This window comes from Rhopilema esculentum, chromosome 19, assembly GCF_057945365.1.
Source record: "Rhopilema esculentum isolate cy_ngs chromosome 19, ASM5794536v1, whole genome shotgun sequence".
NCBI lineage: Eukaryota > Metazoa > Cnidaria > Scyphozoa > Rhizostomeae > Rhizostomatidae > Rhopilema > Rhopilema esculentum.
In genome coordinates this window covers 7286395-7312877 of record NC_142833.1, presented here as the reverse complement: position 1 = coordinate 7312877, position 26483 = coordinate 7286395, and the positions used below count along the sequence as shown (strand labels likewise).

General features: G+C 35.3%; 1 protein-coding gene across 1 annotated transcript in view; it reads right to left on the bottom strand.

Annotated features, from left to right (window-relative positions):
- The window catches only part of LOC135688028 (WD repeat-containing protein 70), a 54812-nt gene that overhangs the window by 21452 nt on the left and 6877 nt on the right, over positions 1-26483 (bottom strand). Inside the window, exons 5-16 of the mRNA XM_065204709.2 lie at positions 26170-26258; positions 25885-25980; positions 24788-24847; positions 21419-21481; positions 20256-20396; positions 18238-18321; positions 13856-13932; positions 12663-12733; positions 7928-7995; positions 6521-6559; positions 4843-4942; positions 411-495 (exon numbers count right to left, since the gene is read on the bottom strand). Of these exons, the coding sequence (XP_065060781.2) occupies positions 411-495; positions 4843-4942; positions 6521-6559; positions 7928-7995; positions 12663-12733; positions 13856-13932; positions 18238-18321; positions 20256-20396; positions 21419-21481; positions 24788-24847; positions 25885-25980; positions 26170-26258 (973 nt within the window). The remainder of the gene's footprint in view (positions 1-410; positions 496-4842; positions 4943-6520; positions 6560-7927; positions 7996-12662; positions 12734-13855; positions 13933-18237; positions 18322-20255; positions 20397-21418; positions 21482-24787; positions 24848-25884; positions 25981-26169; positions 26259-26483) is intronic.

The window sequence follows — 26483 nt, the reverse complement described above, 5'->3', positions numbered from 1 at the left end:
GGGAAGGCGCGGGGAGGGGGATGGAAGGCGCGGGAATTAACATTCCTTGAAACAAGTTTGTTCAACAGAATTTTACAGAAAACATTTATTATGTCACAAAACTTCCCACTTTTCTCATTTCCATTCTCCCTTTAGGCAAGTTAACCCGTTTATCTATTAAGCCTCTCCGATAACAATATTTAGAGAGGCAATAAAATACCCTACAACTACGAAATCGAAAAGGTTATACGTTGATGTTTAATTAGCTAAGTAAAGTTATGTTTCACACAATCTAACTTATAAAAAGTGTACATTAAAATGAAGCTTAAATATTTGTTTACTGAAGTAACTAGGTGACACAAATCTTTTGCTGATGCATTCAATGCTCTGAATGACTTTGGTAGTCATACATAATAATAATAATCACTTACACGTCGTAGAAAGAAACCAAGTTCTTGACAATGTTTACTGGCTTCTTGAAATTTCTTAAATCCCAGGTTTTCAATGTATCGTCGCCTGCAAAATATTAGAGTTGGCAATTAACCCGATTTAGTCAAAAACAGATAAAACGATACTGACAATCCTAGGGAAGTTGCATTTCATTGAAAGGATATATTTTAAGGGGTATGTAATAATGCTACATTTTGCTGGATAACCCAATAAGTATTGGATACCGCAAAATTTGAAGATGGCACGAAAAACATGGTTCCGTATGCAATGGTTCTGCTATTCAGTGTCATCTTCAAAGATAACCCAATACTTACAAAAGCTGTGCCATTGTCCCTAGGACAACAATCATCAATGGCTTCTACAAATGAACCGTGGTTTCTAGGACAACGGTAAGATCAACAAGCCAAAGTTTCGGAATCTTTAGAAATTTTACATTATTCTTGAATATCGCAGATTTGTCAGCCTTAAATAATTCGACAAAGCATAAGGCAGTATCATTTTCAATTTGGTAGTTACATATTCCTGAACAGTGTTTCGATAAAAACTACATCATCCATATCATTGTTTCCAGACCCTGACTCTGCTATCCAAGCGTTCTTTAAGAAAATCATCAGATATGCTACTGGTATAAATTCAATTGAAAACCATGCACAAAATTTACCGCTACGAATGGGAGTGGTGCTAAGAGAGAAGCAAATATTAATGAGACAAGTTTGGTTCGCAGGAGAGCCAATCCAACCAAGTTTTACATCAAAACGCAACATTAAGCAGAAACGTATAACGCAACAACGTACCGTCTAACGCAAGCGATGCAAGTTCAGCAATAGAACAAGACTGAAAGATGCATAAGCCTGTTAACACCATATTTTGCGAGTTATATCCGTTGCGCTACGTCGATGTTTTGCAAATATGGAAACTTTCCAATGAACGGATTTACAGACATTTTGGTCTTTTTGTTACCATATTTTACACTTTGGCTGAGGTTATTGACGAAGAAATAAGTTTCAAATGCATGCTTATTCGCTATTTCAATGACGTCATAAAATCTATAATTTTCTACATTTTCAATATATGTATCTGTAAGAAGTATAATAGTGTTTATTTATATCATTTTTTCCATTATGTTTTGTACACGTTGAAATAGAACATTTTTGAAAACCTTGTCAAAAAATCTTAATGACTGCAGAAAAGACGTCTTCAATTTTGTCACATCATTTGATTTGCAAAAAAGTTGTACGGTCTTAAAATGATCAGCGACAAGTATAGTGTAAGTTCCTGTTGTCAAAACAAAAGTTAGGCACTTTGCCAGGTTTTTGGGCTTCTTCCCTGTCTATTGGTAAAATTACGCTATGATGAATTTGGTAAACAAAAATTTGTGTGTATAACGCAAAACTATGTTCAACAAGGATGCATCTTAATCAAAGATCCGACGACTTTTTGCTTGCAATTTGAAAGTTGAAAGCTAATTGATGGGCCTAAACAGATACTCAAGTGACTTAGGCCATCTTTCAATCAGCAATTGGCCAATCAGTAAGCGTGATACCAAGCAGATGTTGATTGATTGGCCAACAAATAACTGACAGATTATCTGTCGATTGCCTTTACGTTGATAGCTGTGCTCCTGTAGTTGTGCACATCTAGCTGTACATATCTAGACGTGCGCATTTAGTTGTGTTAATGTAGTTGCCTTGCATCATAAATAAAGTTTATCCAACTTTTTAGCAGACTTGTCTATCCTTTGCTGATTGTGCAATGCTTTTACATGCTTCCTGCAGTTTCTTACGCTTACAATTAGGCCTATTATTGGCCTAAAACAAAAAGGTTACAGAACGAAATCGTTTCGGTAACATTTTTACCGAATGATACGTCAGGATTCTCGAAAATATGAGCTTTTTGCATGCCCTTACGTTGGCAACAGATGCATTGTCGGGCGAACAATTACGAGAATTATGTGTATACACCAATGTCAAGAATGCACTGCAGAAGTTTGAAGAAAAACAAACTGGTCTAACTTTGGTCTCAACGGAATTTGAGACAAATAGTTGGCTTTGGGCTAGAGAGAGTTTTTTCTAAGGACATGATCGAGTCCAAAAAGTGCGGTGCTGCTATCGAGACCGAAATGTTTCCAAGATAAGTGTTTGTAAAGCAAAATAATGCATTAAAAAGGAAGAAACTTTCAATAAAGGTATCCGTAAATGGCGAGATTGGAATAAGAGGCAAGGAAAGGCGCTCAGACAAGGCAGGGAAAATAGCGTGAGTTTGTAAACTCTAGAATAAAGGAAAATTGGTACGATTAATGGACGGAATGGACGGAAGGACTGCGTTCCTGCCACACAAAAAAGTTCCGTTGTATATAAATTTACGTGCCAGTGTGATTCTGGCAACGTAGGACGCACTACCCAAAGATTGTAGGATAGAATAAAACAACATGTTCCGTCTCATATTAGAAACAAAACCCATCCCCAAAGAGAGCAGCCACCTCGGTCTTGCAAATCTAAAATTATAACTAAAACCTGCGATTCTGCTATCGGGCAGCATTTACTAGAAAACCCAGATTGTGCAAAAAACTATAATGGCGACATGTTTCGGATTATTGGTAAAGCCCGATCGTCGTTCCACCTAGCAGTTTTGGAATCTATCTACATAAGCACGAAAAAACTGCTACTGTGTAGACAAAAGGAGTTCGTTTTCACCTTAGGACTCCATTGGTAACGTTCTCAATAGGCAAGCGGCACTGATTGGTCAACCTATACAGTCATGTGCTCGTGTTTCTGATTGGCCTATTTCGATCCTAAATTGGGTATATTTATTTCCTAGCGTAGAGTTTTCGATCCATGTTCTGACGTTCTAAACTCTGAAGAGTGTCAGACGAAAAGCTTTAGTTTACTAAATGTTTGCTTTTTTCAAAGCCATTTACAAGTTTTGTACCACCAAAAGATTTACAAGTTTGAATGGTTGTGTGTAGCCCTTGTATGTTTTGAGCAATTAGCTTGAAAATGGGTAGCAATTAGCTTGAATATGGCAAATAACAGATCTTATGTTTGTTAACGGATCACTGTTATTTTGGTTCATATAGTTACGAACAGAGACAAAATTAAAGTGATTTGACGGGCAAAGAACCTTTATCGTGTGGTCATATCTCAGCCAATTTGTAGCTCATTAATACAAAAAGAAATATTTAATTAAGGTATAGTGCTAGTTCTATAGTCTCAAATATGATAAAACAGCTTAATCTAACCACTATTGGTTTCAATGTAGTCAAATGAGCTCATTCACTTTCCATATCAAATCATTGAAATTATGTCTTGGTTCATGGAGCTCAGAATATGGTCAAAATTAAAAAAAACTTAGATTTCACTGAAAGTTCCAGGATTCGTTTTGGGCCCTTGGAACCTGGTACATGAAGAAGAAACAACAGACAGGATTGAAGATGGAACAACATAGCAATTATAGTTATTTGTTCCACTATTTCTTAATGATTGATGGATATTTTAAGGTGCACTTAAGAAGCGTTCTTCAGACTTAAAACAATGTGTCGCTGGCTTTATTTCAAACTTAGTAATAAGCGGTTTCAAACCTAATTTGAAAAATATAATTCCTGCAAAGTGGTTAACTGTCTTGTCACGTCTAGTCAATATCTTTTAGTTGGAGGCCATAATCCTTTTCGGCTGCATTGTGAATATGATGACAAATTAAAAAGAAAATTTGCAGCCTCTGACACCACAAGCATAAGCATTAAAAGACAAATAGCTCGCCTATCTGCGACGCCAGGGTAATGAAGAGTGGGCAGGATGGCGTACCGCAACATTTTGCAACGAGGTTCAAAGTCGATTTTTATGGTGAGCAAAATGCAAAATAGTAACCAGAGATCTAGGTTAGCAGAAATTTGATCGATTCATCAGCCGAAAAATCTAGATCCGCCAGAAAAAGGCTGAAAATGGACAAATAGTTTGCTTAGAAGACATGGAAGGTTATAACTCTGGAGCTACAAGGGGCCTTTGATTGTCATTATCTTCAGTCAAAAACCAGTATCTCTGTAAGCAAACTTTAAACTGCATCTTGGAAGGTATTTCTAAGGTATTTCTAAAAGTTGATAGTCAGTAAACTCTAGTTTAATAAACTACGTATCTAAGTTGGAATTGGCAGGTATTTTGAATAGCAATTTAGTTAAATGAAAACCTTTCCTCGCCTCTGCTTGAACAGTTTCGCAAACTCTCAGCCATCCTAGAGCCTCTTTTCCTTGATTCAAGTTTGTATGGCGAAGAAATGTGTAATAATGCAAATGCCAAGCCAAATGAGGCGTTTTAGTATCCTTTCCATATTTAACATCAAAATTTTATGCTTACAGTTCACATGGGTTTAAAATATGTCGGTTGAAAGGTAATAGCTTCTTCTGAATTCAATGATACTTACCTCCTCTTGACGCAAACTCATTGTTGTCATACGCGAAAGTGAGACAGGACGTGCTGGTGCCATTTGCGTGAGCCTCACGGTTACAAAATGTTGTATGTACCTTTGGAATATACAAAGAAGAAACGTTTTGAAGACAAAACAGGGCAAGCAATAAGAGCAAGCTACACGATTGCATACAAAATACACAGTTTCCCAAATAATGGTGGAAACGTCAACTTTAAAAAAATAGCTCATAGCAAATTTAAAATCTCTACTTCCAGAGATGTTTTATCACACAATATATATTCATCTTATGCAGGGCCCAAAACATCGATAACCCAACAACAGCAGAATCAGGAGTGCGATGAATTTAAATACGTAACCAATGATGATTCCGTAGCCAATAAGATCAGGTCAGGCAAAATAAAGTCGATCAGCTTGACGCAGATGAAGAGGAATTGAGCTACACTTTTGGATTTCCAGCAAAGAAGACAGCGAGGACGTTTTTTTACTTTTTAAAATGTTGCTTACATTTCCATGACATCCAATAACCGCATCCAATGACATCATTTATTACGTCATCATCCAATAAAGGATGATGACATCATAAATGATGATGACGTGATATAAAAACGTTCAGATTTACGTAAAAAAGTAATTCTATACATCCTTCAAAAGCACTGAATGTGAGCTATTCGAACTTGTTTATAACTGTGAATTTAAAGGCAGTCTGTCCCCTCAATGATTGACTAATATGAACAATTGGTCTTCTCGCCTTGATGGATTACGCTATTCGCTTGAACTGGCCTAGCTGCGGTAGTGGACGATATTGAATGATAAGAATGGAAGAATTTCCTTTCGCTGTTGACATATCTGTCGAAAAAAACCAAACAGGGAACCAAATTTTTCTAGCCATAGCTTCACTTCAAAGGGGAAAACAGCCATTTGATTCAAGAGCTCTTAAATCAAAGTTGTCTCTGATTGGTTTAAATCGTTTAATTATCGATCAAGCTCGACGGTGCGTGAAATTCACTCCCGTGAAAATAAAGTCAAGCACAATAGGGGACAGTCTGCCTTTAAGTAAAATTTAAATCCATTAATATTTCCTAGTACAATTTTAATTAAATTCCTAGTTATATTCTTTTATATAATACAGCACGCAAGCTAGTACATGTAACTGGTTTTATAATAATAGTTGCGAGAAAATAATTTAGGCGGTTCCAAATGAATATTCTTTAAGTTGACAATGTCATATATAAATTAACTTCCGTTCAAAATATGTTTGATTCCATCATAGATCTGTAATCAGCATAGTTAATTTAGTTAGTAAATGAAGTAAAAGTTGAGGTTAAGCCCTTGGTTGATTTTCAAAGATTTTTTTATCAACGTTTGATGAATATGCGCTATGTGAATGTAATGTCATCAAAAACAAGTAACTTCCGATGCAAAAACTTCTCTGGTCCATCTTCAATTTAAGGTCTTTATAGTCGATTTAGTCGAGGTATTAATTAAAAATTTAGGTTTGCTATTGAGCCAGTTATTTTAAGAAAAAACTCTTGAAAACAATGTTACAATAATAAAAGTGCATTTCTTTTAGAATGCAAGCATGAAATGCAAACTAACTATCAGAAATCTGATTGAATGAACTTAGGCTCATTTGCCTTTGTATTCAAGAGAAAGATTAACATGACAGACTTACAAAGGGTTTTCGTGTGTCCCATGCTTGTATGGAACCATCCTGGAATTGAAAAAATAATTGCCATTCTTATCCATTATCAATATTAGTAAAGTAGATTAAAAAGTAGAAAGTTACCATTACTTTTCCAGAAATAAGCTTGTAAACAACGTTTCCTTTTTCCTGTTGTTAAACTGACGATGGATTCCTTGCTCCTTTCTAACCGACAGAAGAAGCATTTGAGTCGGCCAAAATACTGTTATGAAGGACATTTAGAAATTTTTTCTTGGAAATTTGAGAGGTTGCTAGCTATTCGTCCCTTAATTTTGCCTATTGTTATTTCGCTTAGCAACTGCAATCTGAAACTGCTTACACGGTAAATTCTTAAGGGATCGATATAGCATATAGCGATCAAAATTGTAATGAACTTTTTGAGAGATTGCTTACAATTAGGCTTTTCCATAACATAGTGTCCAAAATGAGTAATCCCTGGTTGTTCAAAAAAAAGGAACCAATTAAACTTGACATTTTCCCTCTCATGTTACTCTTGGTCTGTTCCTGGATATGTATTTTCGATTGTATTATTCTCATTAGTGGAGTGTCGAATAAAATTGAATTTTATGTGCCTCTCCTTGCAACAAAACAGCAAACGTGCCTGGAATCACAACGAGTAACAGGCATGTATGGAAAGCGTCTAAAGAGTCGTAAGAAAAGGTGTATATGCAAAGCTTGGCTGAGGATCACTTGTTGAGATGTGACTTATATATACCTATGTATGAACATGAACATTTACCATTATGAAACATTATCCTTTCAGTGGTTCCTAGTTCTCTGACCGCGCACCACGTTTTTAGTTAGTTCGATTAGCAAGATGGCAGATATTGTTATGTTAACATTTGTTTATGTTGAATGCGTTATGTTACCAATAATCCAATGAGTTTTCTCTTAGTTTTACCTCCGTCATGAGTACAGATTTAACATCACTAAGCTTCAGTAGAAGGTGTCTCTCTAAGTTACATACCGAGTAGAAAGACTAAGCTTTCGTGAATAGAACAGTGCGGTTCTAATTTCAAAACACAGAGCTTCGTATAAATATACAAGAAAGACTATAAATAAACATGACATTTTTGGCTTCTAATTTCCAACATTTATTCATATCATGTTTAAAGAGACTATAGGTTAATTAAAAAGTCATTGGAGACTTGCAGTACAGAGGCATGAATGTTAAGGGGAGTCGTTAGAAGAAGTAGCGATACAAAGCGTTAGAAGAAACCAAGTATGTACAGCCTATCTGACATTCCTTATCTATTCATTTTATTGAAAGTGTGAATAAGAAATATGTTGCTCCAATTTTACTTTAGCTATTTAACTAAAATATTGAAACAAATGAGAATAGCAGCGACCCTAAGCAGGCCTGGTTTATCAGCATACCTGACATGCAGCAACTATTATCTTTCCATCATTGCTAAAAGTGCAAAATGTGGCCCCTGTCTTTCTTGCTAAGAAAAAGAAATAAACAAATTATCTTCTGGGGGTATGAATTAGACATCAGTCCAAGTCAGAACTGCTACTACGTATATCTAGAGTCTTTTGGCTGGTTCCCTAATTCTTCCCTAATTCAGTGTTTAACCACTCTTTTTAATGGTCTTTTGCGTATCGACTTTGTAGTGAGCTCGGTAAAATCTTAGTCCTTACTGCTTTATATGAGGTCTCTTATACATTTTATTGCTCAAACATTCTTAAGCCCTCTCAACAATAACTCAAACTTTATGTAATTCATGACTGAAATCTTTATTCGGTACTTAGTTTAGCTCATACGTAAACAATGTCAGCAAACGTTTTGCTTCTTTGAAGAAACGCGAAATTTCTTTAAGAAAAAAATGGCAAATGATTCATGACACATGAAATGCTGAATGAAATGCTGTAACGTTTCGGTAAGTATATTTCTTTGGACAAGGTAACTGTAACTGCAAGCCTGTTGAAAGCTGGCCTGTTGGGTACCCAGGCTCTCTATTATTAGATGTGCTAAGAATATCACAGAGGTCCCCTGTGATTTAGCGTACAAACGAGGCGAGTATGATCTGTAGGCCTGAAAATCAACCAAAGCTTTACAAGTCTTCAATATCTTCTCTGTCCTACACAAAAACTGTTTCTTTACAGTTCATGCTGACGTAGGAGAATATATTTTACATGTAAACGGATCACTAAGAAGCACTGAGCCCTAGGGAAAATTGGCTGCATGGGACATTGCATTGTAGTTCATTGTTAATCAGTTGAATCTCCTAATATAAATCCCTCTGATATTACCGGATAAAAGAATTCAGGAAACCACATGTGAACAGAAGGTGAATGTATGCACTAGTCAAGTCTTTGCGACAGATTCCAAATTCAAAAAAACACTAACTGACCTAGGGAGCTAGAAATTGGCCTGCGGGAAATAGCGAGGAGGCAAGTGGCCAGGAAATGGGCTAATGGCCTCCATGAAATCAACCACCCTAAAGCTAAAACTCAACAATTCCCCTTAATAATTTCTAATTCCCGGTAATTTTCTTTTTGAAACCCATTTTAGGAAAAAAGCCTCCTCCTTGAACACAATCCACCGATTTACGTCATGCATTTCCTAAAAAAATATAATCATGTAATATTTCAATATTGATTTCGGCTTGTAAATATCGGTTAGAACAAGGGTTTAACAAAAATAACGCCAGTGGAATAAGGACAGAAAAATGGCGACTTTATGCAACGCACACAAATGTAAAATGCATATGTAGTAGTACAAAAAATTTAAAATTATAATTCTCCCTTTTACAAGTTTTTTCAATAACGCCAGACCCTTTACAGGACCCTTGTTGATAGCAGAACCATTTTTACTGAAAAGGTTATATAAATATATTGTATCATAATTTATTAGTCAATCTTGCCTTCCCGTTTAGATCTTTTCACAATTTTGCACGAAGATAAAAAGACCTTTTGGCCAGTGCAGGTTCAGAACGGGGTATTTAGAAATTAGCATTGGTAGACCACAGATTTTCATTTTTAACCCCTGAGAGAACAGAAAAAAAACTCTCGTAGATTCTATGTGGCAAGTACGTTTATGACTTATGAGTCACGCTGTTTCTGTTGCGAAAAGACCTCCGATCTCAGTCAAGATTCTGAAGCAAAGCAACTCAAAATGCATTGCAAATGTTTTTTTATCGACTTTTCCAATTATTTTGGAATTTCTTGGATTTTTTGCATCTCTGTTCTGTACCTCTTAGATAAAAATAACATTTTGTCTTCCAACAGCAGCCCCAAAAACTGAAGAATGATACAAATTAGCATCAAAAGTAATCGATGACAGTTTACTCTACAGTGTTCATTCATTTCTGCGCACAGTTGCCTAATATATTAAATTTTCATGTAGTAAGACACATACTTACAGTCATTATAACTAAGCCGATGTTGTCATTGTCTGGCAAAGCCAAGAATATCCTAATCCTAAGGACTTGACATCTTCACTTTTATCAAAATACAATCACAAACTAACGATGCCTTGTTCTAATCTCTTAATGTGACCACCAAAGAAGGCCATGTTTTCCGTCAATTTCAAAGCAATCTTTATCAATAAATTTTCCGAGACAATGAGTTACAATACGACGTTTTACCAGGCTTCTCGTTTTCTACCCTTAAACGTGCTCTTCCATGAAAAGACCCTATGCTGGTTGTTTTCAATTTCGATGTATTGGGGGAGAGGATCTTAAGTAACAAAGTACCGACAAACTTCTCCTTCATAAATACAGCTGAAATGTGATTTTTTTCTTTGGTGTAAGATTTATCTATTTAGTTTCAAATGGTTTTCATAGAGGCTCTGAATCAACGGAGCCTTGACTGAACTCTGCTTGATTGTACTTGACAAAACTTTATTTGTCGTGCAAAGCTTAATTATCGACATAACTGCGACAAAAAGCTATATTTATCGCTGCCTATGAAGAATATCTATGAATAATATCTCTGCCTATTAAAAATACGGCATATCCACTGTGCGTATCCTCTAAACGTTGTTTTGAATTATTCTTCAATTGATTCAATTTGCTTTCCGTACAACCAACATTAACAAGTAGAGCACTGTGCGTAAGAAATGAAAGCTCGTCGCCATAAGGGCGCAGGCGTCAAAATCAAGTGCGTCACCCGTGCGTCAGCGCCACTATAAAGACTATGGGTGTCAGAATTTCTTTACCTGCAACCATTTAACTAACAGCATAGAACAGCCAACTATTTTGCAAAATTATTACATATAATTATGTTCATCTAATACTTTAAATCCTGTAAAAGGGGATGTTTAGAGAGGATATAAGCCATTGGGCTGGGGAAGATGCTGTAGCACCCTAACGTTTGGATTTTTTTGAAAATCAACCCCTATCAGATAATAATCTTTCCTTTGTCCGGCAAAATTTGTTGTAAACAATGGAACTTTTGTAGGGCAGCCCTCCTAGATTTTTTCTTCCCGTAAGCGCCTACGCTTATGGCTTTAAGGCCGATTTCTATTTGATATTTTTTGTGCGCGCGGGCGTAGCGCCCAAATCTGAGCATGCGTAGCTAAGTGCTGCTGTCAAGTGGCCGAGCGTACAAAAAAGTTGAGACCCTATCAACTTTCTGGCGTTCACAGCGGACGCAAAATCGAGACCATTTGATTTTAACTATGCATGCTCAGATTTGGGCGCTGAACCCGTGCGCACAAAAAATGTCAAATGGAAATCGGGCTTTACAGGCGACCCTGGGTGGATTTCGGGAGGTGCACCACTATGGCGACGTGTGGAAAATAAAAAGCGGTCTGAAAAAAATCCCTTGTTTCAAGAGATATTGAATAAATTACAAGTTTTTCCTCAACGTCTTCAACGATTAATGGAGCTGCAGAAGCATTGCAGTTGTATTTATATCAAAAACAGAAGGCAACAAATAAAACAATATTTTACCCTGCCGCAAAATACAGTCTTAAAATGAACGGAACTCACTTTTAAAATTTTGCAACCAAACTTCAAAATATTTGCAAAAATGATCGCATGTACATCAAACAACGCTAGAAACTGCAACAATGTCGAATGGCGCTTATTTTTGGCAAACCTCGACTTTTATCGCCTCTTCTTCAAACTTTAAAACGAAATGGTCAAAAATCAAGATTCGACTAGTTAACCAACTCATGGCGAAAAGACTCTATTTTATGTATTTCAGGGTCCAGAATTATTTTCATATTCTTTTACATTTTCTACATTGTTTTTACATACACTGCAGAAATATGGACGAACTAATGCTTCTTTGATTTGATTTCAAAATCAGGTCACGTGACATCTGCACTCTTTTTTTCTTCTTTACCAAAAACTGCCTATATTATAACGACCCATAGTAAAAAAAACTTAGAAATCATTGTAGTGGGCGCTCTTGACCCTAAGATACTGCTCAAAATCCTTCTTTTAACGAAGGAATGGATTTGAATCGTTTCGATGATTATATCCTATTTACTGTTTAATTGATATAGATATAAGAGAAAGTGGCGCTCCTTGTGGCTCAATGGGTGTTCTATTTCATGGTATCTCGTTAAACGTTTTTGTGTTTCTAAAGAGGAACCCTGTAGACAGTACAGTGAAGTCTTCTACAGTGAAACTTTGCTGTGAAATAGAAAAAATCAAGAAACTGAGAGCTGCCCCGAGCTAAGTTTCTTACAAAAAAAATTTGGGTATTTAAAATACCATCTCATTTCAACATTAGCATGAAACAAAGCCGGCTTAAGATAAGATGAATAAAATCTTTTTGTGGTACAGAATTCAAAAATGACTTTGAAAAACCAAAACATTTAAAAATATACTTAAGCTTTTCGTCTGACACTCTTCAGAGTATAGAATGTCAAAACATTGATCGAAAACTCTACGCTAGGAATTATATATGTACCCAGTTGTGGATCGTAAGGTGGGTATAAATACTCCGAAGGGTGTAGGACGGAAGCTTCAGAATGCTCTAAAATATTTTCTTTCTTCAAAGCCATTAACAAGATGTAAATTAAACATCACAGTTTTGAACTGTCGTGAGCTTAACAAATCCTTTCCGAGTTTAACCGGAAGTTGCTTCGATAATAGTCCCTACAAATTGTCGCATTTTAAAACAGAAGGCTGAAATTTTCTATGCAACGCCTTACCTTGTTTATTTTTAGTTTTAACAACCTTCTTGTTTCTTCTAACATCATTGACGTCCCAAAGTCGAACTGTGCTGCAAACAATAATCAATTTATAATGAATTAGAAAGATAACTATTTCAGAGGAAAGGGAAAATGAAAACCTTAAACACACTAATATTTTTTATAAAAAAACAAAGGTCGATGTTGAGTACTCCAGTTTCTTTATGTTCTGGAATTTCAATACTCATTGTCTCTTAAGTGTTTCTTAATTATGATGTCATGAAATGTTCGTGACCTCTCTCTCATGTCAAGAGATTCGCTTCCGTTCTGATGCTGTATTTAGATGTGGGCAGTATATTTTTATCCGTTGTATCTTAAATTCTAGGCCAACAGGGCAGTCATGTTCTTGGATTTTAGAAAATTTCGTTGTTTTCAGTTTTATCACGATTTAATAGTTTCTTAATTTTTTTGCTTCTAATACTGGAGTTTCCCAATTTTTTTCTGACTGTCCAGTACTCGTTTCTTATAGCCAGTTTCTTATAAAAAATGAGTGTATGCTTGAAGAAATAAAAAATTTCATAAAACTTCTTAAAAAAACAACAGATCGTACTTGCTTGGTTTTAAGCCATGGCTAATTTTTTTTCTTAAATTGTTCACAGCTTATAAAAGTCAGCAACTCAGATTTTAGTCGGGAAAGCGATTTTTCGGAGAAATATGAATATATTTTGCAACTTCTGTAAGTGGATTTTGCAAGTCCCAGTTACATCTTTAGGCACTAGGAGGTATAAATTCGGTGTAGAAACCAAGTTTTTCAATGCTGCAAGACGTTCTTAATTTGTTCTGAATTTGTTCTTAATTTGTTCTTAATTTGTTCTTAACTTGTTCTTAACTTTTCTCAACTTTTTTTTAATATTTTCTTGACTAATTCTTAACTTGTTCTCAACTTGTTTGCATACTAAGATAAATGCTTTTTATTCTCCCCAACAACAACAACAATCATTTTTTGAAGCCCAATTGACCAAGTAAAGCAAAACTTCAACATTTTTCTGATTTGCAGTCCTCTCCAAAGCTCTTTAAGGCCGGAAAGCTTAAAAGTCTGCCTGAACAAAAATATTTGTGCAAAGGGTTGCAAAGATAACTGACCGTCACTGGCGAGATTTTTCCAGTGAGTAAATAGCGAGCCAGGATCAATAACAAATTTAAGGTATACATACCCATCATCAGAGCAAGTAATGAATTCCCCAGGACTCTTTGGATCCCAACAACCAGCATTTAGCATAGCAACATGACCCTGTTTAAATGAAGAAGATTTTAATAGAAACTGTGAGATATTAAGGTGAAAAGCTGTGGCAAACACTACCTTACGGTATAAGAGAGTCCCAATCATTAGCATAATTTAAAAACGAATTAAGAGCACACCCTGTAGAATTTGACTGTAGATTATGTAAAATATTTATTGATAGGTAAGTTTTTATTTAGAGTGTTATACCTTAAACATTCAACATATACATATAAATGACATGTAGTGAAAATATTAATGAAGCGTTTTCGACCAATTCAGTTCAATGACTTTGCATGGTAAACGCAGTAACAAAAATTGACATATTCAGCTTTAAAATATGCTAAGCTAAAAACCTACTTCAATAATGACAGCACAGATCATTGTAGAATCGATATAAAACCGCAGGGGTAACTTCAGATTATACTGGTATGGGATGTGTCATTTTAAGGGGGTACCTTTCGAAGTAGGAAACAAATTTTGGGGTAGCGACTTTGGTAAAATCAAACATAGTTATAAATTTTGGGATTGACTTTTAGCATAACTTTCAACTTGGAGTATAACTTTTAAAAGAAAGTTAATATGGTCTAATTTATTTGATTGGATTTTTTTGCAGATTTGAATTAAATTTAAGGGTATGCACCTCCTTTTTGTATCGAAATTTTGGGGTTTGGTGTTTGGAAACTTTTTAAAGTTTAGGGTGCTTTCCCTTTTGATGCTTTTCCGTGGGAAAAAACGTTGCACGTATCAATTGCAGGTACCTCGATTCGACGGGAATGATATAAAGATAAATATTTGTAGATCTGTGGAGGGGGAAGGGAGGTTACGGTCGACTTTGAGCCCAGAATCTGTTCTAAGGCAACGCTGTAAAATTGAGCCATGTTGGAGAAACCGTTCAAAACTTTGCTTCTGGGACAGGCAGGCCAATGAGTACCACATATCGAACGGTGTTTACACATTTTATTAGACATAATTCAATTAACCTTCAGACTCTTTTTTTCTTTCTTTATCTAAAGTTGGTACAATTTCTAGCTATGCATACTCAAGCTAATTAAAACCAACTAATTTGAATTACCAACGCTAAATATAATGTAAATCAAACATAACCGATGTTGCTAACGCATATCTTGCAAAGATTACAAGTACAATTAAACGATGTAAATTCTAAGATATTTTTCTTGAATATTTGCAAAATGGGGAAGTACTTTATCTCATTTGGGACTGAGTTCCATGTTTGCCTACATCTTTATGACACGGTATCAAATCCGTATATTTTGTAATCTGGCTCCGCTGTTTTGAATTTACAGTTTCTTAAGAGATATGGGCATTCATTTATGGAAAATATTTCATCCATTAAAGGTGGATTCAAACCTTTAAATGTTTTGTAAATTTCTATCGCAAGAAATTGTAAATTTTTCTTATGAGGAGTTATTGTTTTACTCTATATTAAAAGTTGTTCAAAAATTGAATAATAATCATCAAGAGCTATTCTCATTGCTATTTAATGAATCCGGTTTATCCGGTTATTACTTTTCCTACTGCAAAACATCCAAATAAGAGGACAATAATTAAAATATGATAATATGAACGTTTTCATTAAAAGAATTCGCTTAGATTCGTCCATATACGAAGCAATCATGGTTAGAGCGTTTCCTTTTTCCCGGCTTCTTTACAAAAAACTTTAATATGTTCTTCTAATTCAAGTTGATGGTCTAGAGTTACTCCCAAAAGTTTAACATTCTTTCTTTCTATTATAGTAGAACCATTTATTTGAATTTTAGATTCCTCTAAATTGGATCGATTGGCTTTAAATGTTATAAGCTTGCTTTTATCGCCATTTAGCACACAAAAAAATTCATAAAACCATTTATTAAGAATAGCTGCTTCCGATTCTAAGTCGTCAGTTAGATCATTCATATCAGCACTTGACAGCCAAATTGTACTGTCATCTGCATAGTTGCATAAGTTGCCTTTGTTCAAATGCAGAAAAATATCGTTTATGTAAATATTGAAAAGCAACGGGCCTAAGATTGATCCTTGAGGAACTCTTTGCTATGTTTGCATCCAATCACTAAAATCTAAGTTTATTTTTACTCGTTGTACTCTTTTATCTAGATAACCATACCTAAATTCCATTACGTTGTGGCTGAAGCCATAAGATTTCAATTTGCCTATTAGAATTATATGGGGTAAACAATTAAATGCTTTTGATAAATCCATAAGCACTACACCAGCCACTGCTTTTATATCCAGGCATTTCTTCGGGCCTTCAATAAGTCGTAATAAAGCGTGTTGTCTGCTATAACCTTTTCTGAATCCACGAAGCAAAGGGAACAGTTAAACACTGGCATTATTCTCTCAAATATCTTTGAGGTTGAGGGGAGCACACTTATTGGTCAATAATTATCTTTACTGGTTGAATCTCCTTTTTTGAAAATAGGGCATACATCAGCAATTTTCATAAGAAAGGGAAATATTTTATCAGAAATAAAACGATAGAATATTTCAGCTAGTAGCCCAGAAATTTAACTGGAAAGTATCATTTTACAATTTTTGCCAATTATTTTGATATGGTTGGAATCGCCACATTCTTGCGCATTGAATGATGTATAGTTTAATCTCATTCCATTAATAGTTTTGCCTTTAGGGAGAGAAAACTAAATATCGTGTCAAACACGTTTACCGTAACCTAAACCAATAGGTATTTACAAGTGCGGGAGATTGTGCAATTTTTATTGCTTCAGGCTTAATTTTAGAAAAAATTTTGCCAAGAAATTTCACTTACTGAGAGGCCTAACCATGAGACGGATCTCTTGCCATGAACCTAACCTCAAACCAAATGCTTTCCCTTCTACTTAAACAATAATTTCGGGTGGCACCCAGCTTGAGACAGGGGTGTAGCGCTATAAAAATAACAAGGGGGGCTCATGCGTAAAATGTTGCGAAAAACAATAGAAAAAACAGAAATTGGCTAAGCTTTGGCAGCACACTTACGCATCAGCCCCATTTAGCCTCCCTAGCACTACACCTCTGACATGCACGGTGTTTCTTAACGATTTCGTCACTTGGCAGACACAAGTTTCAAGACCCGACATGTTTAGAATCTATTTTGTATCGTTTCAACAATAGCTGAACTGCGTTTCGGTTAATTGAAGAAAATTCAAACCCTACTTGATCTACATCAATGCAAAATTTAAAAAAAATGAATTAATAAAGCTAAGGAGTGCTGCTATCTTTAAACGAGATAGAAAAATATAAACGGCTGTCACATATGATAATACTTTTATAAAAGATCACTTTCTGTCATCTCATAGACCACAATTCACATTATCTTATGAAATTTCATTGAACGCACAAAAGACAAGTCTGTCGCCTGTGTGTTCTGTTTTATCTTATCCCGTCTAAGCATTGATATAGCACTAGACAGATGTCTGCCCTATTGTACTTTCGAAGAAAAATTCTTATGATAGCGTTAGGTCAGATCCTCAAACATAATACTGTCTCCATACGACTACGAAAAGACTGGCCTTCAAGACGACAAAATAGCTTTCTATTGTGACTCATTATCTACACAGTTTGACTGTTCGACTGTTGGCATTTAAACCTAAAATAGCTCGACATCAACGCTCACACACAGTCGTAAGGTCTCCGAAATGCACTGGCTCAGACCAAAATAATTATTTCCTTGTTATGAACCAAGACCATCAACGCAGTCGCAGGTTTGCGATTCTCACCCGCAAAGACACAAAACAAGCTCGGTATCGTCTGAATAATAATTGCAATCTAGAACGTCAATGTACGAAAAACTAGAGGTCCAGAGATATTGTCAGTTATAAGAAATGTTTACTGTCCAGAAATACTTTTACAAAGCCATGATTGTTCAAAAAGAAGAAATTTGCATTATTTAGAAAAACTTAACCTTGGAAAAAGTACACTTTTTCTTAATTTTTGTTGATTTTGGTGCTTTTGGAAATCAAGTTGTAAAGAGCTACTTTTAAAAAACAGGAAAAGGTGAGGGATTGGAGTTTGACCAGAAAGGTTAATCTTCATGATCAGATAAATTTTAATATCATCACTAGAAAGATGCTGCAAACTGCTCTGTATCGTATAAATTGCAAGAAGATTTTTGGTTCTTTAAATGATGTCACCCTAGAAATGCATTCGAAGAAGTGCTCTGTACAAACCGTATCAAAATTAATACTTGGCTTCCATACTTAACATGCTTTAGAAAATTAATCTTATATCAAAAAAGTTAAATAGAATATGCTTTATTAAGTAATAAGAAGTGAAAGACTAAGGAATTTAAACGTTTTGTACCTTGGTATTTGTCATGTCAACAATGTATTGATCTCCCTTTTTGCATTCGTAGATCTGATGTCCGTCTCGATCAAGCACTTTAGCCTGAAAAAAGAAGGCAATATGTATACGCTGGAAGTGTAGCAATAAAAACGCATTCTTCTTCTCGGAAAAAACAAGCATAAGGGGGCACTGCAGATCACATTAAAGAAGAAAATCAATTTTATCAGAAGGAGAAAGAGCCGATGACAAGTTTCTAATATAAGAATCATTGGCTTTAACAGAACGTTAAGTTTCATGTGAATACGAGGAGACAAGAGATTCTGGCTCACATCGTAAAGAGGTTCTGGCGTATTTATATGAGGGCATGTGACAAATTCGTGCTCAAGAGGATACCCCCTTTTTCTTTAATAAGACTTTTGCTTAAAAGTGTTTTGAAGATTAAGGTCAGGACATTTAGAGAAGACTTAATCTTGGGTTTTCACCATTTTATAACAACAAGAACAGAATCGAACAATTTACAATAAACACAATCAGCATAAACTAGCTTTAGCTAGACTCGAGCTACAACGAGTCTATATTCAACATAACAATCTCCGTGTTCAACTGTTCATCACAGCGTGAACAACTGACTAAGGCTCTGTTTATATGGAGAAAATAGCCTCGGCTACGTGATGTTACTTTTTAGTGAGGCTTTTTTCAGGTTCTGTTTATATGAGAGAAAAATAGCCTAGGCTTGCCGGGGCTATTTCAATTTTGCGCCAAATTTGACGACTGACAACAGCTTTTGAAAATTACTAGCGTGTTTCTTTTACTTTCTGTTGTATCCTAGTGCACCCAGTTCTTGTTAATTTATGTTCTTCTTTGATTTGTTTTACGTAAGCTGCTTTTTTATCAGCTGTCATTTCAGTAACAGGCGTGAAAGGAGCTGCCTCTTCCGGAAGCCCAAAGAATCCAGGATATATTTTCGCCATTTCCTTGCGAATATGTGTATTTTCAAATACGTGTATTTTCGTCATCGAAATCAGTGTTTTGTATGCACATTTGTTTTTATAATCCAGCAAAATGTCAAAGAGTTCCTTTATCACTTCGGTGCTCCATCGAAAAGGCTTTTTTTCGATTGTCCTGGAGCCTGATTTTGCTTCTTCTTCCGCCCTTTTGGTTTGGGCCATGCACGAGAATAATGATTTGCGCTTGTGTTGTGCAGTATCTGCAACTTTGTGTCGGTGAAGTGAGGCTATTTTTGTTTGCGTTTATATGAGAAAAAATAGCCCCACCAAGCCGATATATCGGCTCGCTCAGGTGAGAATCAGCAGTCAAAAATAACCTCACCTGGGTGATACTATTTGCGACACTCATAAAAACGTAAACTGAGAATTACATTCTTTTGTATAGGATGCCGACATCTCAGCTTGGAAAATAACCTCAGGCAGCCGAGGCTATTTTCTCCATATAAACAGAGTCTAATAATCAGACTTCAATGTCTAGGCGTGAATGCAAGGATCAACCGGATGTTTCTCCTTCACAACATTAAGAATATTCTGACTCAGAATCAGTCAATTTTTTTAGCATATTATAAGAATATTAAACAGCCTCAGCTCGCATATTTGTGTCTCATTTCATAACAGTTGCCTGTCTTGCGATGTTCATAAAAAAGAATCGCATGACTGGACATAGTATCTTGTTTTCCTCCAAAAAGCGTGGTTTCTAATCGAAGGTGGAGGCGGGCAATGTTCCCTTTAAACCATATCAGATTCGAAAAAATAAAAATACTCAAAGAATATATTCAGGCTAAAAACGAAGATTAATTTGAAAAATCTAGGCTTGAAAAAACATACAGTGCTTTTACAAAAAATCACTGTATCAATTAATGATCATACATTGATGATCATAACTAATGAAAAAAAACTCTTTCACACTAAAATGTATCTTGTTTCTGCAAACCCTGCTGCTTATTGTTCCACCATACGATGCAAGTTGAATCAGCTGTATGTATTTATAGTATTAAGAATCATTATTAATATGCAATTAAAAGAGACCTGAGAATTTCCAGCTGCTATTAATACCATATCCCCAGCTGCGCTGTATCTTATAGTCCTGATTCCATGACTTTCCATTGGAGTCAAGCTTCGAAACGGCTTCAAGTGAACATCCATCGTATTGAAGTCCCAAAATTTCATCTACGAAAACATTCTTAATACTTACAAAAACGTTAATAAAATAAATACCGCTTAGAGTTAGAAATGGAACAGCTAAACAAAGCGTAAAATACAATAAACAAAAGAAAGGATGAATCTAATGTTTATAAATATGCCAATCAAAGGCGCGATAGCCGTTGGGTAGGGGGTTCTGAAAATCCTAATTCTCTGCCCCTTTAACAAAGTTCCCACTGCATAAAATGTAGTATCTCTGCCCCTTAAATCTGCCCTTTTTAATAATTGTATGCAAAGAAAATGGTGCGAGCAATTGCTACGAGGGGCAAATCACCCCAAGAAAATCTCGTACACCTTTCGTGAAAGTCCTATTGTTTTAAATGAAATCCAGAAATCCTTTTGTTTTAGGGAAAATCTCGTACGCTATTCGCAAGAGTGAATTGCACCTCGAATTGCTATACGGCTCTTCCATTATACGTACTTACAATTAAAATACCTTGCTCTTCATTAATAATATTTTGGCTAAAGGCATTTTGTCGGATACGTAGATCTTAAGGCCTCCTTCTTTATAAAACCAACAACGGTGTATGGTTGTAGAGTAGATAATAGCGTCGCTAGACAATAGTCACTGTTTTTATTTGGCTTAGGCCGACTTTTTTGCGTCGCCTTATTGTAGTGATTAGAGCGAATTGATGATTTTATTTTAGTATTTTTAGCGGAAAATTTGATCCCTGTCGGCTAAGTTTTGGATAAGCATCCTCCTCTCGCTAATGAAGCTGTCATTTGCTAAATTAAGAATGCACTAAATCTGTGCCCCTTGATATAAACAATTTTCAACTAACGCAAAAAATTTCGGCCTAATGTAAATGCTTATATCGAATTATTTACCATTCTGCAGTAGTACTAGTCTAAGAAAGCTAAATGTATATCTTCCGCGAAAACTACAAAATCAAATGTTACCCCGGTTACTAATTTCTTTTATAATCATGTCTCAACTATTAAATCAATCATGGAATAAAAATATTTGAAACGGCGAAGTAGAAAATAACCTCGTAATCATATCCAGCAGTAACGAGACGGGAACCAGATGGATCAAGTGTCATTGCAGAGATCTATGAAGAAGAGAGAGAATCGACGCTTAAAATATAAACATATTTGAGGAAAAATCAGTCATGTTGAGTCATGTTGAATAATGTTTTTGTATAAATTGTATAAAAAACTAATCAAAGTTCTCGGAAATAACATATTCCTCTGTTAATCACTGTATCTAAAACAAGGAGACCCTAATCTAACTACAACCAACTTTGATGCTCAATTTACTAAAGAAAGGTAAAGGTCCCGAAGAAGTGAAAAAATACAAACATGCAAGTTATACTTGCAGAATTACTGTTTAGGGTCTGAAGATGGTATGAAATGGCGGGAATATTGCATATTGATGTACTTTTTCCCCGACACTCTCGGAGAATTACGCTGGTAACCAGGGTATTAGAGTTTAAACCTCGAAAAATGACCAAGGGTGAGGAGGAAATTTATATCCAGATGGGGATCAAGTGCAATGTGGGAAGAAGAAAGACGCGTTTTATTGTTTCCTGGCTTCAAAACACACCAATTTCTCCTGACTTAAAAGCCAAAAATGTTTATTCGACATATTTAAGTATTAAACATATTTGAAGCAATAAATAATAAAATAAAACAGTAATTAAGTAGGATATCAGTGTAAATTATCGGTGATTCTAACAAAATACCTCGCTCTTTGATAAAGTTGGGAACAAAAATTATGACATCAAGTGATTTCAAATAGGACAATCCCTCAATGGATGTAAACATTTATATCTGATAAAATGCGACAGTTTTTATTCTAAGACTATTGGAGACTCTTAGTATTACTCAAATCTTTATGTTCCAACTAAAACTTTCCCGTCACGAATATGTTCTTAACATTTCTTACAAGCTAAAAATAATAAGCGTATTTTGATCCTCTTCAGACTTGTTACTTATATACTGCCCTTTGAAAAAATATGCCACTCTAAATAGGAGATTTGACTGGCATCGAGAGGTTTCATAGTTGCAGGGTGATTAAGCCAAATAACCAGTAGAACTTCGCAACGCACCTGGAATCTATTTAAAAAATAATTGAACCTTGATTTTGTTTACAGCTACAAAGGCACCTGATCATAAACAACAAATTTCACCATAATGACCACCATGTAAGACACTCCGCAGGTCTATTACCCGGACTACTGACAATGCCGAACAGCTATGCCATTCTTTATCAGAATCACTAGCCTTAATCACAACCGTTCTATTTCTTAATCCACTTAACGGCATTACAGAATACTCTGTTTAATATCGTCCGTATTTTAGATTCAGCACATGACCTGGAAAACTGAACCGCAAACTTTGGAAAGACAGTGGTTTGCATGCTTGCACGCTTGAATAAAATATGACCAAACAAAATCAATTAAAGTCTAATTTGCAGAATGAATAAGTTTTGTTTTGGAAGCCTTTAATCCGAGAAAATAACAAACGAATCTCTATACCTGAAGAACTGTCAAAGTAAGGTTCAATAAGAAAGTATGAATGTTTATCAATACAATTTTGAATCAACTTCATGAGTTTCGCCATGAAGAGTCAGGTTGAGAGGAGTATACAGGTGACCATTTAAAACGCACATCAATTCTGATGTCCTCACAAAGGCGGCTCATAGCCGCGCGGTCATTTAAGTTCGGCTAAGCTTCAATACACTCTTTTTCTTTTATAAGAACAATTTTATAAAAACACGAGCCTCAAAACAGGTCAAAAGTTAAGAACAAATTAAGAACAAGCTGAGGCTGAGCTTCTGCAAAATGCGATTTTGAACAACGTTTTTTCTCAAAATCGAGGATTTTTAGCGATGTGTGGGTGCTTTTTCGGTGAATATTCAAATTTGTCAGCAAATTAAGGCTGTCTCACTCACTTTGTTGGCAAATGAGGCCTGAACACCTCCTTAGCGCGAAAAAGCTAGCAATAGCACTGCTTACACCCTCTTAATTTAATAACAAATTAAGAACAATCCAGCCTCAGATTTTCGAAAAAATTAAGAACAGTCAGCCTGAACTTAAATTTACTGGTTCTTATAAAAAAAGAGTGTACATGGACTTGACAAATCCTGTGTGCTGAACGTTACACAGAGGTTTAGCTAATGAGGGTGTACGGGTGTGGCACCCCTAATTGTTCATGAATTGGTTGGAAATCTTAATCGATTCACAAATCATAAGCTGATCGGTAAAACGCTTAAGGTTGGGTGAAATAGCGGTGAATTCTTGTTCACCTTTGTCATCGTGGGTAAAGCACAATCTTCTCGCCAACCACCTTTCAAAGCAGGAGGATCAAGCACGTGGCTGAACGTGAAGGAGACTTCCATAAAGGACTACAATCCCGAAAATATTTTTCGCGACAATGCAATTTGTGCAACTTCTACTTTACCTTGCCCCTGTAAATTCAAATCTCCTCTTTCCCCTAATCAATGTTGGACTTGTAGTTTTATAATTTCTACTTCAAACCCGTGCATGCAAAATTGGATTTGGGGAAGGGGGAAGTAATATTTCAAAGGAAAGCGAAAATATAGACTTTTCTTGAAAAGTCTCAACTATTTTTGTCCGGGATTGTAGCTCCAATTGAGTAATAAATTTCATGAAAACTGGTAAACAAGACATGCGTACTCGAAAAGGAGTATATCAAATTAGAATGAAAAATAAATATGAATGAAAAATATTTTGAAATTCAGATAAGATCGGGAGAGAAATATCAAAATATTGCAAAATATTTTCATCTGGTGCTTACAAATTCAAAATGTAAGAAGGCTTCTTGAAAGTGAAATATTTTTATCTTAACCAATTTTTATCTTTATCTTGCATTTGAAGTTTACACTGTTTTAGGCAAACAATAATTGCTAAAAATCAGCTTCAGACCTTTTGTATCATCTGTTTATCATCAATAGGAATGGATAAAAAAATATTTTCATCATTCACTAATTTGCCTATCGTTAATAGCTTCATAACTTTGTATTAGTTCAGGCTACAAATTACTTTCTTTTAGCAACTACGGGTACAAAAAAGTTGCAAATTTATTGACATGTAAACGAGAAACAATGAGAATATAGCAACACTGAATTGTGACTTTTAACTTCCGGTTCAAATCATCATCATGAAAAAACAGACATGACACGAGATCAAAGTTTAATGAAAATAACGTCTTTCAGTTTATCATGAGGAAAAAAGATAATAAATTATTATGTGGTTGCGTAGAGCTTCTTAATCGAGCCATCAAATTGCTTAACACTTAGCCCAGCCAGGGTTGCTTATTAAATAATGTATTTAATTGAGTAGTCAACCAATAATCCAAAAATCATCATTAATTTTGCCAAAAGTCTGACTCACCATTTTATTACCATGCTCCAACGTTATCTCATGGGACGAAGGAATTTTTATGACCAGGTCCTAATGATAGTAAAAATAATTGGATTGTATATTATTCTTCATAAAATGTTTCTCATTGTTCTGTCAATTAAAGACTTTTCATACATTTACTGCACCCGCTTTCAGATATTTATATGGTATTTTTATTCAAGACAAGAATAGAAAAGAAGATTCTCAGTGCCAAGGACAAACAACGGACAGTCCCCGAAGAGCAACTGAGTCGGATACGTTTATTTCAAAACACATAGCGTGGAAATCGCATTCGTTTTGCTTTCAAAAGAAACTCAAATAAACAAAAAAATTAATTCTTGAGCTTTGCATTATTCTTAAATTATTCTTAAATCTAAGCGATTTTGAGCCTTAATATTGCTATGGACTATATGCCTATAAAAACGTGTGTATGAGGAAAAAATACATTTTGAAGTACAGATGACAACGTAAACTTGGGGGTTTGGGTTGATGAAGGTGATATTGCTTTTAAGCATATATAAGGGTACAAGCTTCTGTCATTTGACTAGGCCATGCCATCGATGTTCCCTTCTTCCAGCACTTGCCAAAGCATAAAGGCTGAATCTCAACTACACAGCAAAAAAACATTAGCCAAATAACAAGAACGCAACTGATTTGCTTTGCTGTAGCCAATTACTTTCGATTTCCTGTGAATAACAACTCTTATTGGCTTCAGAATATCCTTACTTTTTAGGTCACAAAATCATTTTAGGAATGCTTTCTGAAAATCACCATATTTTTCAAAATATTTGGGAAAAAACCCAAGATATTTTGAAGGATTTGACTGCTTAGATCCAATCCTTTTCAACCAGTTTTAACTAGTGCCAAAAAAGAACCAATAGCGCGGCCATTTTCTAGTTCTCCCTTGTTTTCATCGTTCTCTTTTGACTTGATTTCCTTGTTCTCCCTCAACCTTTCAGTATTATTTTCACCGATTCTTCAATAAAGTACTTCATTTGAGTCAAGTCTTCACTTTCACTCAAATTATCTAAGCATACTTTCATGCATACTGTTGCAATGGGGAACTTTAAAAGCATAGCAAAACTTACGTCATCATCGTCGGATTCATCATCATCATCATGATCATCAATGTCATCAGTTCTTTCTTTACTGTTCCAAGTGTTACTTCTTGATGTCATTGAATCCTATTGAAGCGTAAACAGAAACAAGATGATAAAACTATTGATACAAAACAACGGCTCTGGTGACAAAAACCAATTCCAAGAACCTCGAAGTGCACAATTTGGTTTCTATTTACAGAAAATTTTAAAAGAAAAAATTAGCTGACAACTGCTATTTGGCAGTTGATTAAAAGAGTTAAAATTTTAAATTACATTGTGTGATTGTTTCTGAGTTGGTGGTTGAGGTACTGGCATCGGGCCAATGATTTCTCCTTCACTTTCTGATTCTTCATCAGTGCTATCTACATGCAGAAAAGAAATCAGCCATTATTTTTCTGCGTACTAACTAACTGACTGAAATATCATGAGCTAATTTTTGAAGCAGAAAATAACTTCCTTATCATTCCGATATACGTAAGCAACTGATTCTTTTCTACCAAAATTGGCAAACCACCTTATCGATATGGCGAATGAGATAAAGCCACGCTGTAATAGATAGGGCAAAAAACAGAGCCAAACAAACAAAG